The 13,866-nt window shown below is 38.1% G+C and overlaps 1 protein-coding gene across 1 annotated transcript in view; it reads right to left on the reverse strand.

Annotated features, from left to right (window-relative positions):
* Window positions 1–13,866, reverse strand: part of LOC145407536 (glutamate receptor-like) — a 54,917-nt gene that overhangs the window by 21,655 nt on the left and 19,396 nt on the right. The window contains exons 3-6 of the mRNA XM_080278462.1: window positions 13,208–13,366; window positions 11,415–11,505; window positions 10,263–10,563; window positions 9,727–9,980 (exon numbers count right to left, since the gene is read on the reverse strand). Of these exons, the coding sequence (XP_080134588.1) occupies window positions 9,727–9,980; window positions 10,263–10,563; window positions 11,415–11,505; window positions 13,208–13,366 (805 nt within the window). The remainder of the gene's footprint in view (window positions 1–9,726; window positions 9,981–10,262; window positions 10,564–11,414; window positions 11,506–13,207; window positions 13,367–13,866) is intronic.

Below are 13,866 nucleotides of genomic sequence, written 5' to 3' on the forward strand. Positions count from 1 at the left end.
GGAGGGAGAGGATTGGAGGAATGGGGAGGGGAGAGGAGGGGAGGATAATTTTTACTATTTATTATATTTATTGTGGGGTTTGTCACCATTTTATTTGTTTTCTAAGCACATTACAATGGTTTATAACATCAATACACACCAAAAGGAAAATTGATTTTGGTGATTTTTGTGAAGAAAACAGGTGCGTGCGGCGTATTTTCTTTCTCGCCGGGGGCATGACGGGAAACTATTATAAACTTTGACGGGCCATCGCTCGGTAACTATTGGGTCTTGGAGGGTGGGGTTTGCGTTTTCAGGTGTGTAAATTGAAGCTCTATAAATCGGGCATAAAACTTTTAACCTTTGAGAAAGTCGAAAAATAGGCCTGTTTTTGTGTTCTGGGGGGCAGTCGAGGCTGGGGAATTGCGTACCCTAGGGGTTAAGGGTAAATGGAGCTGAAATAAAAGTGATGATATCTAGACTTGGTGGCGGTACTGTCAAAGACGAGGGAGAGTGGCCATGTGCAGTTTGCCACAAGGGCAGGGGAAGTAATTCCATCTTGTGCAATGTTTGTGAAAAATGGGTGCACAAAAGATGTAGTGGTATCAGAGATAAACTGCGAGATAATGCTGATTTTATGTGTATGGCGTGTCAGGGAGAGCAGGTGGAGATTGTCAGGCGGGAAAGGATTGAACTTGTTGGTGCGTCTCTTGAGTGTGTAGAAGAGTTTTGTTATTTGGGAGACATGTTGTGTGCTGGAGGTGGGGCTGGAGCTAGCTCTGTGGCTAGGGTGAGAAGTGGTTGGAAGAAGTTCAGGAAGTTGTTGCCTCTCCTGACATTGAGAGGACTCTCCCTACGTGCCAAGGGGTCTTTGTATACAGCATGTGTTGGGAGTGTATTGCTGTATGGTAGTGAGACCTGGGTAGTAAAGGAGAATATTTGCAGGCTCAGACGTACAGAAATGACAATAATTAGGTGGATGTGCAATGCATCCCAGCATGCAAGCCTGGGGGGGCTGGGTTTACGATGGAAGAGTTGAGAGGTAGGATGGGACTGGAGTGTATTGGTGTTGTGATGAGGAGAGGTAGATTGAGATGGTTTGGGCATGTGGAGAGGATGGGGGATGATAATTGGGTGCAGAAGGTGAGAGGTGTTAATATTGGGGGTGGGGTTATGATGTGTAGACCGAGAAAGACATGGGACGAGGTCATTAAGCATGACCTCAGAGTTAAGGGACTGAACAGGGAGGCTGCAATACGTCGTGCAGCATGGAAAGCCGCCATTCGGTGACCAAGGCCGACCCATGCAAGCATGTTAGAGCCTTCAAAAACGAAAAAAAAAAAAAAAAAATCCTAGACTTCTTTACAATGAATTCCAAGAGATACAAAGGTAAAGAAACAATGATGATGTCCGAGGAAGAAATGACGGAATGATTTCATAATAAGTCAACAGAATCAAATATCGACATAGGTGACACTGTCTATGGCATTATTCACACTAGATGCATTAAACTGTCCCGAAATTTCAATGCCCATACAAAGTAATTAAGAGAACAGCCAGTTAGATATTACTCAAATCACTATCTAGGGACAAAAAGAAAAAAAAAATCATATTGATCATTTAAAAAGGGTCTCAAGAAATTTTGCTTGCAATTATAAAACATCTGATACAACCGAAAAACGTAGTACATACGATGGCAATAACCCAGAAGAAATTAATACATACCGGAATAAATTACAATCTCATACCAAACATACAAATATAAGTGCAACTACTACAGCTGATACAATAATTAGGCATTTACATGACCTAGGAATAGATTTAGACTCCTTTTACAAGTAATAGTTGAACAGATCATGATACTGAAATGTTCATCATCGGTATCATTATCTTTAGCATGACTTGCTAACATCAGTGGATTGGCTATTGATTAAGCTATTCTCTCGGTAGGTAAAGATGAGGGGGAATTATTCCTTGGATTCTCCTGTTTATGCTAAAAGCAAGAGGAACTGCTCATTTACATCCTCAGTATGCAGTAAGACAAGGTTGCCTTATTGCACCAACACCCTCTACAGCTATTGTGCAAGACATAGTGAGTGGTGAAATTAGACTGGACGTACTGTACAACCTATGAGTCATGTATTTAAAGGCTCTTCATAATATGTTCATCTAACACAAAAAATGGCTGAAATCATTAAGTTAGCAGACTAAAAACTAGAATAGGCTAAGGGCATTATGCTCATCATGATCCAGCACATCCCATCACGTGGGACTAACACAGTTAGGGAAACAAACATCAGAAATACACGTAGCAAAGGGGGTTTGTTTGATCTAGGAGGAGCATTTTAGGTAACATTTTTGTATTGGCTACAGAAAATGATCTTGAAGTAAATAACAAATTTGACAAAATTGCACAAATCCTCTCGTATCAACATAAGGTAGCTGATACCCATAACACTGTGATGATGACGCCTGCATTGAACCTGTGAAAGACACAGAAATCAACTCAAGAATTTGTGGAGAAAGTAAATGCACTGGAATTATACACTCTTCCCATATCTCTCATGAACATATTAACATAAAAGTACTTCAGTCAGACAATAGTAAAACTCATTATCAGTCTTTCATGAAAGGAATTGCTTATGCTGGTAACGGAAGGATCATCATTAATTTACTTCCCATCCACAATCTGCATCAAATATTCAGTCAAGGCGTAATTAAGCATGGTTGGTGTTTGTGGAAAGGAATCTGATGTTATATTATCCATAATTTAAAGTAACACTCACACCAACATCAATAGTAGTTCATGTACCATTCATAACAGATGATTTTTTCACGGTCTATCAAATAGGCCTTTTTCCTTCTGAGAAAGATGACTCATTAGTCACCATCAACATCAAAACAGAAGTTCTTATGGTCTCCAAGAAGCAGGACGCTGTCACCTTAGCATATGAAACGACAACTGAACATAAATTTTGCACATCATAGCATGCATTTTGCCTGTGTCCAGCATACATCTTCACGTTTCAGCCAGCTGAGACAGTCCCTTGTGAAATGGCTATCATAAGGTATCAAAACATCATCATTGCAACTTCACATTTGCTTCAGATAAACTCATCCATTATCAATGCATTGGACATTCACAGTTTTTCTGTTTCACTCAAAATACATCAGTTTTTGTAACTTGCCCAGACACACCATCAACCCATGCATCGGCTTCTGGTTTGTACGTATCACTGGATATCTGTTCAATACTAACACCTTCACTGTCCACCTTACCTGCTAAAAACCATTATGCTTTTTCAAACACACAAATACTTCCAACCATTATCTAACATGAATTTAAATATGAGTAAACATGTTAAGTTTACTTCACCTTACTCAGAAACCATGAAGGATAAACAATGCAGCCTTGGGTGGAATATAGTAGGATAATACTCAGTCCATATTATGATTATACCCCAGCTCCAGTCTTCCTTTTAATTATCTTCATCATATGTGCTATGTTACTATTGGCTGTGCGCAGAATGCGAGCTAGGACTGTGAACTTGGAATCAGTTTTCAAAGGCTATGCCTTACAAGTAAGACCAGCTGAGTAAATATTGCATATATTTTATATAAAATAAAATATGGTCTGATTTTAAACTGAATACATTAATATTCATGTATCCATTTTTATTATGTAACTATGTCCCATATAAATAGATAGCAAGTACAACACATATGTCCAAGTCTTGATAAAAATGACTACAGTAGACTTGTCAATGTTTTGGTAATATATATATATATATATATATATATATATATATATATATATATATATATATATAGAATGTGTGTGTGTGTGTATGTGTGTGTGTGTGTGTGTGTGTGTGTACATACTAGGGTTATAACTTTTTTACAACCTTATGTTCCTGTACCTCAAGTCGATGAACTTTTGCTTAAAAAACAAAGAAAAAAACCCTTATTCCTCTCAGAAAAAAAAAAAAATATATAAAAATTTCGATTTTTGAAAGTGTATATTTACATGTATAATAATAATAACAATAATAATAATAATAATAATAATAATAAAAGAACTTATACAAATGCATTAATACTTCAAATCACTGTTTTTTACCTAGAATAAATCTAAGTTGCAGTTTGGCTTTGTTTCTGCAGGCAGCATAAGTTCCTGGATCACTTTGATTGCACGTTCTGCCCACTGGTTACGTCTTGGTACAGTATCTTAAATAAGGATGGCTCCTGCTTCCAGCGATCCTGCAATGAGTTCAGTGTTTTTTTGTGAGGTTTCAATATTTCTGACAAGTTCTTGAAGACATTTTCATTGTACATCTGATTAGTAAACCAGTACTCTGCCCATTCGTACGAAATGAATCTGCATATCTTCTCCAAAGTCTTTCTTGTTGTAGGTATAAGAATGAATGCAAGGATAGCAAGAATTCCTCTTGAATTCCACCTCGCATTTCTGATATTTGGATTTCTGTGAAAGTTAATCAAAGGAAAATGACCTTTTTCTTCGTGTTAAAAGGTACAAAAACTTTATGCCATCTCTCCATCCTGACTTATCGAGGATCTCTTCTGTTCCATAAACAGACCGTGATTATTGTTTTTTTCATAATTCTTTATCAGTTGAGACACAAATGGATATTCGATATTTGGAGAATTGGTGTTAGCACCAAGCTCTTCGTACATCACTAAACTGAGAATCCTGTCCAGAATGTGATGCTGACAGTCGATATATTGTGGTTTGTTGAAATTTTTTCTTATCTGAGAACATTTGTTGTAATCTGACAACAGCTTCACTCTTTTTCCCAGTGTTAACGCTAGTTGTATCAGCACTGATTATTTCTACTGAATGCCATAAGTTGTGCTTATCAATAACTTTTGCATTTCCTTCAGCCTTGCCATTTTCCAAACGCAGTGCATCCAGTTTTATTTTGGTTCTCTCATTTTTAAGTTGTACTGCCTGGTACTCATTTTCATCAAACCGCTTTCCAACGTAATGTAAAGACCATGTTTCCAACTGTAACTTTTCAGTCATTTCCTCCTTCAGTGTAGCTGCCTTTGTATATTGACTTGTAAATTGTTGCTTGACTTGGAGCTGGAATGTCAGTACCATCATGTGGCAGTTGTTTACATATTTTAGCTGCTTTATTTGTCAATACTCCAGCGGATGTCACCAAGTTAGTTGCAACTTTACTTCTGTTGTGTTTTCTGGTTTGTGGATGATTAGTCTCATCTTCATCCATATATTTGTTGTCACCAGATTCAGTGCAATTACCACTAGACGAAAGATCGTAAGATGTTGATGGTAACAGAGGTTCATCCAGCAGTTTTTGTCTTTTTGAAGGGTGAATGGTTTCTTTACGTGAAACTTGATCTGTTGAGTACCCCACTTCTCCTTTGCTTTGCGCTTGTAGGTGGTGGAGTTGTTTATCTTCAGTGGATAACCATTGACTATTTACTTTATTGACATCAAAAAGTTTATTTAGGGCATCATATTTTCCCCTCTTGACACATTAATCGTAAAATTTTAGGACCCTGTCAAGCTTTGCTTGTACTGCTTGATCTGACACATGTGGAAAGTTCAATTTCTTCTCCCATTATTTTGTCACTTTGGAAATTTCGACTACTTGTTCTTCTCTTAATTTGTTTTTTGCTCCAAGAAACTAGTAACGTCCAACAACTTGCATTTTGTTTGGCTTTCTGCATTTGTCCTCTAATGAAGACTCTCCTAAAGGCACAAATCCTCTTCTTCTATGTGATTGCTGGAACCATACCACGTTATTGGTCCAGAATTCATTGTTCTTCTTTACGATAGTGTCGCTTCCTTTGTGCGACATCATGCTTGTCAGCAAAAATAAATATAATATATAGGCTAACAGTAACACACTAAGCAATTATTTTACTGACTCTTCACCTGCAAACTGAGAAGATAACAGATGCAGAAAACTGCGTCCTGTTTTATAATATTTAGATTATTCTAGAATGTTCTAAACAATGTTAAACCATACTAAAATGTTACAAACTGTTCTAGAAAGTTCTAAACAGTTCTAAAACCTTCTGCACAAGTCTATAAAGTTATAATATATATATATATATATATATATATATATATATATATATATATATAAAGATTAAGAAAGTGATAAAACTTGCGTGTGGTAACGTTAAACATATGGCAATCCATTTTTTTATTTGGGGGGTGACCTATTTTTAAAACTGAGAGGAATAAGGGCTTTTTCTTTGTTTTTAAACAAAAGTTCATCAATTTATGATACAAGCTACCTTTTATTCGAAAAAAAAAGTATAACCTTATACATACATATATATATATATATATATATAAAACATCTTAAATGTCAGGACCAACTGCCTAGCCCCGGGCTCCTACGCTCCTCATGGGGCAAAGTTCCTACAATTACTGTATACATATTACTATATATAATTTTATAGTATTATAGCAGATACCATGTATTTACATTAACTTGACCGTTTGACGAGAAGATAAGTAGCAATATAACAATTTTTCTCTGTAGTGTGTAGATTGTAATACAAAGATAGGTCGCAGGTATGACAGTTTTGAGTGACCGACTAATATACAGTATAGGCATTAATGTTTTATAAGACAATATGTACTAGTTACTGGCATGTCATAACTATAGACATTAATATATAACATAGCACAATATATAACACTTGCACAATATGAAAAGCCTGGTGTTCAGATGGAGACATACACATCCTCTGGCCACAATGCAAACACAGTATAAAGCAAACACATACCAAACGTACGCATGGGGTAACCGACGAAAGCCAGTTAGCTCATTTGTTGGAAAAGTACTAGACACTACATACATGCATACATCCGTACACACACATCACCCAGCCGGAAACCGCCAGTAATATATCCCGAGAAATCGGAGGTGAGAGTCACAGAGCTAAAGAGATGCAAAGAAGACAGAATGGGATTGGAGAGACAAGAGAAGGAAGCTTAGATGATAGGGTAGAGTAGGAGGTTCGCCATCACGCTGAGAGTAGGCTACATGATCACGTCACTCAGTCCATCACACCAATGATATAAGTGTGTCACAATAAAACCTCGAAACTCCCGGGAGTCTGTGCCTCACCTTCACTTACGATACAAGATAGACAAAGGGGCAAGTGAGACAGGGACAATACTACTTCGAAATAAAAACCCACAACAAGCCATCCAACACCTCACAACTTTATATTGGGAGCAGCGCACATTACTGGTATCAGAGGTGCCTTGCCAATATACAGCTACAATCCCAGCTCCTACCTACAGCTATTATCTACATTTGGCAGCAGCAGTTTTCTACAATACTCTAAGATACCAACAACAGTTACAATATTTCTCTGCAACATCTACTTATTACTTAGCTACCTACCTACTAATCTACACTAAGGTGTTACGTGGAAAAGTATCTAGAGAAGGGAAGAAACCTGTGTGCTGACTTCATGGAACTAGATAAAGCATATGACAGATGGACAAACAGGGAATGTCGATAGTATTAAAAATATATGAGTAGATGGCAAGTTACCAAGTGATGAGAAGTATATGTATGATGGCGCTAGGGCTGCAGTGGGTATGGATAGTGGATTGAGTTTTCTTTTATCTTTGTGTTAGACTGATGCAGGGGTGTCATTTCTCCGTGGTTGTTCAGTTTGGGTATAGATGGAGCTAAAAAAAAAATTACTAGGTAGGGCTGTGAATGTCATATTGTCTCTATTGAGAAAAGGCAGGGTGTGGAAATTATCTCTATGGTGGTTTGCTGATGACAATATATTGTTAAGTGAGGATGAATGTGAAATTTAAGGCTTGGTGGATAAGTTTGGGGCTGTTTGTAGGAAACGGAATCTAAAAGTGAATGGAGAATGTGCAGTTATGATCTTTGAAAAAATGGAGTCACAGAATGTACAGTGAGAGTGGATGGTAAGGAAATGGAGAATGTGATTGGATTTAAGTACTTAGGCTGTGTGATGAATAATGATGGAAGTTCAGGGGAGGAGGTTCTTGAAAGGGTACAGCAGGGTAGAAAAGGTTGCTGATTCACTGAAAGCGGTGATAAGGAATAGGGATATGAGCACGGAAATCAAAAATGAAAATGTCGCTGCATGACAATAATACTTACAATCCCCAGTCTGACACCGAAAGCTAAGTTTAATCCCTATTGGTGGGACACAAGAGTGAGAGCAGTGGAAATGGATTCTTTGGGGGAAACATATGGAGTCATGTAGTGGACAGAAAAACAATGGAGGAAGTAAGAATCGTTGTGATGTTGACGTGGATGTGATTGAAAGAGAAATTCTCTGGGATGATTTATCCATGTGGAGATGGATATGAGAGACTGGCCAGAAGAATGAGTGTGAGAGTGAGGTGGGGAAGGAGAGGAGGAACGGGAGACCAAGGATAAGGAGGAGAGATGGAATGGAGAGATCAGTGAGGGAAGGGTGTGAGTTGGGGTGAGGGCAGCCAAACTGCAGGGGACAGAGCAACGTGAGGTTAATTTGTGGTTACCCCATGTGGGATTAACGAGCCTGACAAAAGACAGATGGATTTTTATGGTCTCCAAACGATTTTTTTTTTCCACGTACGGAAAGATCTGTCATAGTGAATGGGTTTCTGAAGACTATATCTAACCCCTCCAACTCGAAAATTCTGTCTTAATATTAGTGTGTTGTGGGGACATACATTAATTGTTGTTGTTGTTGTTACTACTACTACTACTGGTACTACTACTACTACTACTACTACTAGTAGTAGTAGTAGTAGTAGTAGTATCATTATTATTATTATTATCACTAAAAATATTATTATTATTATTATTATTATTATTATTATTATTATTATTATTAGGTGTAATTCAATTCATGGGGTTATTGTAATATCATCATCATCATCATCATATTAAAAACAAGGTGAACAGGATCCAATATTTGGAAAAGAAAACCACAAAGAATTATGATCACACAGCGAAGAGGACAAGGGACACGGTTCTCTTCCGTTATTATTCAGGCATTTCAGCTGTTGTAATGATTGAAATTTTTGTGCATAGGTATAAAATATTTAATATTCTTACATATTTTTTTTAAAAATCTCTACCTTGTGCTTAAGTTTGAAACTTTTTAGGTGCCATATGCGGCTCATCATGGACTGGTATCATTCGGAACTTATGACACCAATCATACTTACTCTGTCTCAAGTATTTAAATGTTAAAGAGAAGAGTAACATTTCGGTTTGCTATATGCAGATGAAACGATGGATCATCATCAAAGATTTTTACAGATAGTTTCATTTTATAACTCAGCACATTTTAAACAAAGGGAGAAAAAGAAGTGGAGAACCCGGTATAAAGTAACAAGATCAGTGACAAAATTTTAGTTAGCATCTCTCTCAGCGCATGTGTTATCATTGTGAGATAAAATAAAAATTTATGACAATGAAAAATTAATGAACACAGTCAACGGTATTTACACATTCATAAATTATATACATTCCTGTCTATGAGTCGTTACTTCACTGGTAAAAAATAAATACATATTTTGACGTTTGAAAATTACACAAATTATAACCTAATCATAACTAAATGATTGTTTTGGCAAAAGGACATATTCTCCAAGTATCCTTTTGACATCCGGGTAATACTATGAATACCACTGATTAGCAAAATTAAGAATAAGGTGTATAGTCTTGAACTTATTTGGCCACCAATACTTACACGTAAATAAGGAATAAGATATGTGTTTTCCACAATTATTATCGTAATATCATCATCGAGGACATCCCTGAGGCTCTGGTATGGAGCATCAATGTGTCTGACGGCCAGGAGTGACATGAGGTTACTCACATAGCTCTGTGTCAGCACCAGTATCATCATCATCCAAACCCCCAGCACCACACGTTCCCACCACCACCACCCCTTAGTCTTGCTTATATCTGTTGGCCAGAACAGCATATATTTATTTCTTGGTCCTAAAAAATCATGAATATACAGTTAATAGCACAAATGCACATCAGGTTTACCTGTATGCTATAAGACTGATAGTCGGTTACATGCAAGTATTTAACTGTAAGCCATGCAGTAAATAATAATTATGTATGGTTAGTTCAACCATATCCATCAACTCTTTGTCATATACTCATACCAAATCAGTCTCATATACAATGAATAGAAAACAAATTTTTGCTGTCGATTTTGCTATTCATCTATTTTTTGTTGTAGTCCACTCACCTAACAGCTATTAAGAAGTTTACCTTCTTGAAGGAGGACCCGAACACAGTTGAAGATGTTGGTCTCTTTCCTGGGTGGTTGGTTACCATGTTGGGGAAGGAAGGATGGCAGGACCAACATGACAGTGATCACTGCCACCAATGCTGTAAACACACCTGCCCATACCAGTGATGACAGAGGAAGCAGGAAGCCCCACGGGTCCACCTGAGGACGACCACGGGCAGCAAGAATACCAAAACCTCCAGTGAAAACATAGGAGCTATAGTCTGTCACCTTGTTGCGGACGTGGCTCATGAAAAATGGTGTAGGTGCCATCTCAACCTCCTAAAATAACGATAATAGATGTCATATTTTAAGTGTCCTGTTCTAGGGGCTTGTGTTTTCTTTAATATTATTCTGGTGCACGATTAAACACAAATCCCTCAAGTTGCAAACCACTCTGTATTAAGTAACCGTGTTCGATTGTGAACAGGTGTATACGATAGTCCGTTTGTTTTTACCTGACGAAACTGGGTCACACACAACTTGAATGCACAGTCACAGTTATGTTAAATTTGATGTGTTCTAGTTATGAGATAGGAATAATTTTCTTTGGTTATTGATCAAATTTATTCTCCAACCTAGCTTTGCCTTCTCATGAAGTAAGCTAAAAAGGGGTTGTGATATTTGCCAGTTAAAAACCGACTATAATGCTTCCTATTCTGAGAGAGCCATCTCCTTGTCGACTTTTAGGAGAATGTCAGTGCAAGTAATATTACATGAAACTAGAAAACTCTCGAGATCGTATACCTTCGTCAATGCCACTACAGGATCCGGATCCAGATTCGCCTTCAAATTTAATCAATAATTTCTCGGCCCATGGCCCACCCTTCCACGAAATTTCATTGAAGTTCAGTGAGAACTTTTGGAGGTATCCTGTGGACTAACAAACAAAAAACTTCCTGCATCCGGATGATGATTCGGACGATCACTGAAAATTAATGGATTGTTCCTTGGGCCATACCCTACCCCTCAAAAAAAAAAAAAAAAAAAAATCCTTTCATCACTTTTTTGAGTAATCCTGATATCAGACAAACAAGCAGACAAACAAACAAACGCAGGCAAAAACATAACCTTCTTGGCGGAGGTAACAAGATTCATTAAAGGAGTTACGTTGTGCCGCCACAGTGCCTCACCTCGCGTATGATGAGGCCCATCATGCCAGTCCAGGACCCATCACTCAGTATAGTGCCCCAGCTGTTGTCCGCAGGCCGCTTGTACGTGTAGCTGTAAATAAGTGCAGTATTAATAACATCTTCAACTCATTTACATGAATTTCTTCTCAAACAGGATACATTTTACGAGCTGGAAAATGGTTAGATATAACATTCATTAAGCACCCCAGTACAACAGGACTTTTACGAGTTAAATAATATTATCTGAAAGAAGCCAGAAATTTTTTTTTTTTTAATTACATTTGATTAAAAGTATCAAAACCAGGCTCATAATGGGTAAGGCAGTCCCCAGTTTTTACTTTCATTTGTTAAATGCATGCTGAAGTTAAAATTTATCTGTACTTTCCATCTCATTGTTGGATGCAGTCTATAATATAGCATGCAGGCCAACCACATCTAACCGTCACGACTGTTCCTTGGATGACCTGATACTACTCAGCCGGCTTAGAAATGGGTTCAGCCTTTCAGATGACTAATTTGGCTGCTTGTCTCGCCTTACTCGTGACATAATCTGGGATTAAACAACGCCCTGCTGACCACAGAGGAACGAGCAGCTCTCATCGTGAGACGTAGATCCCCCCCCCCCTCAAATCACGGCTCATCTCCCATGTTTTAGATTTGTGGCTCTTAACCTTTTGATCGGAGTCTGGATAGTAGGGAAGCCAGGAGGGCTAGTCTGCTAGTCGGTTAGGGTAATCTGTAAGCTTAGGTTAGATTAGGAGAGATTAAATTATGTTACAGAAAAAAAAAAAGGAAGGGTGATCATCTTGGGAAAATTAAACTTAGCATGTAAAGCAAAAATGTTATACATAACGGGAATCTACACCAGGACACGAGTCACTGTAAAAAACAATAAAGCAAAGCTGCCCTTGTAGACAACAATATATTGCAAACGAAGAATGATGCTGCCCCATTCTGGTCGGAAAGGATCCCAAAACTTGTGTTGTGTCTGGTGTTCAAGAGTTTGATGATGCAGTGTACGTCTGAGAGTATGGGGTAAGGCCATTAGGAAGTACAGCACTGGAAGGTGTCGCAGTTGTGTTGTGGAAGAAGTGTGACGGTGTGAGTTTTACATGAAATATGGCCGTGTTACTTATACGGAATGATAGCGTGTGACATTTTAGTGTGTGGTGTAGCCATGAGTGGTGCGACCAATATTATAATTGCATGGAGATAGCAAGAGCATACTTGAAGTTGCTTGCTGACTGACGGGGTTAATAAAAACCGTTGTGACTTGGGCTCGTCTCTCATTAATGAAGAGGCTATTTTTTTTTTTTTTCCTAATCAGGCCTGGAAAAAATCATTATTGCTCTCAACTTCTAGGCAGGCAAAAATTATAACAGTTTGAGAAAAAAGGAAAAAAAAAAAAACGACCAAGCATCAGAGTGTCCAGCATATTTGTGTCACACCCCATCCACTTGCTATTTAAGCTTCAGTATTCTTGGTTGTTAATACTAATCACAAGAGGAGACAATCGGGGTTAACACCTTGACTGTGATACGTATTTTAAGCTAAATAAGCAAAATGCATTATCCTTCTAAAAAACCTCATAGAGATGCTCTCTCAGTGGCAAAACACTTGACAGTTCTTCCTCCAGCACCAAAGGGAACCTCGATATCAACCTACTATTATGGGTCATGTTATAATGGAGGATTGTGACTGAACAAAAATAAATTATCTGCCTGAATGATCTCAGTGAAATCGACTGGCAACAAATGTAAGCCTTATTTTTCCTGAAGGTAATGAAAACTTACGTGAGGTTCATGTATCTTGCAACAATCTGCATGACTTCGTCTACTGGGCCAGTGAAGGATAGCCGCTTGCCCCCCTCCGCTGTTGGGTCGTCCACCATAATGGCTTGTTGATAAGGTAGTTCCTCAGCCGTAACCAGAATGTGGGGCTGGTTTGTGTACCTGGATTTCAATGGTAAACGCTGATGACGATTAAACGGGAAATATTGCCAATATTATAGGTGTGTGTGTGTGTGTGTGTGTGTGTGTGTGTGTGTGTGTGTGTGTGTGTGTGTGTGTGTGTGTGCGTGTGTGTGTGCGTGTGTGTGTGTATCCTGGCCAGTTTTGCCATTGCAAATAATCATCTCTTCCACCATCTGACTTCTACATGACTATCATTAATTTCTTCAGAAAATGTACTTTCTGCCTTTTTCTACCTTCTCTGCCTTTATTGATGAAAATGAGTACAGTCATGATATGAATCCTTCTGTCTTTCTCAATCTAGTTAGTAAAACTCTTTCACCTTCGTCAACTTGCACCCACTCTTTAAGCTGGAGGTCTACTCTCAATCACAATGTACCAAAAAAGGATGATCACCTTGAATCCTCCAAATATTACCCTGTTTTTAACCTCATTACATAACGGAAGGTTGTACACAACGAGCTCAGAATCAGGTTGGTGTT

This window comes from Coenobita brevimanus, chromosome 8 (assembly GCF_032717465.1).
Source record: "Coenobita brevimanus isolate Jiangsu-jjx chromosome 8, ASM3271746v2, whole genome shotgun sequence".
NCBI classification, from domain to species: Eukaryota; Metazoa; Arthropoda; class Malacostraca; order Decapoda; family Coenobitidae; genus Coenobita; species Coenobita brevimanus.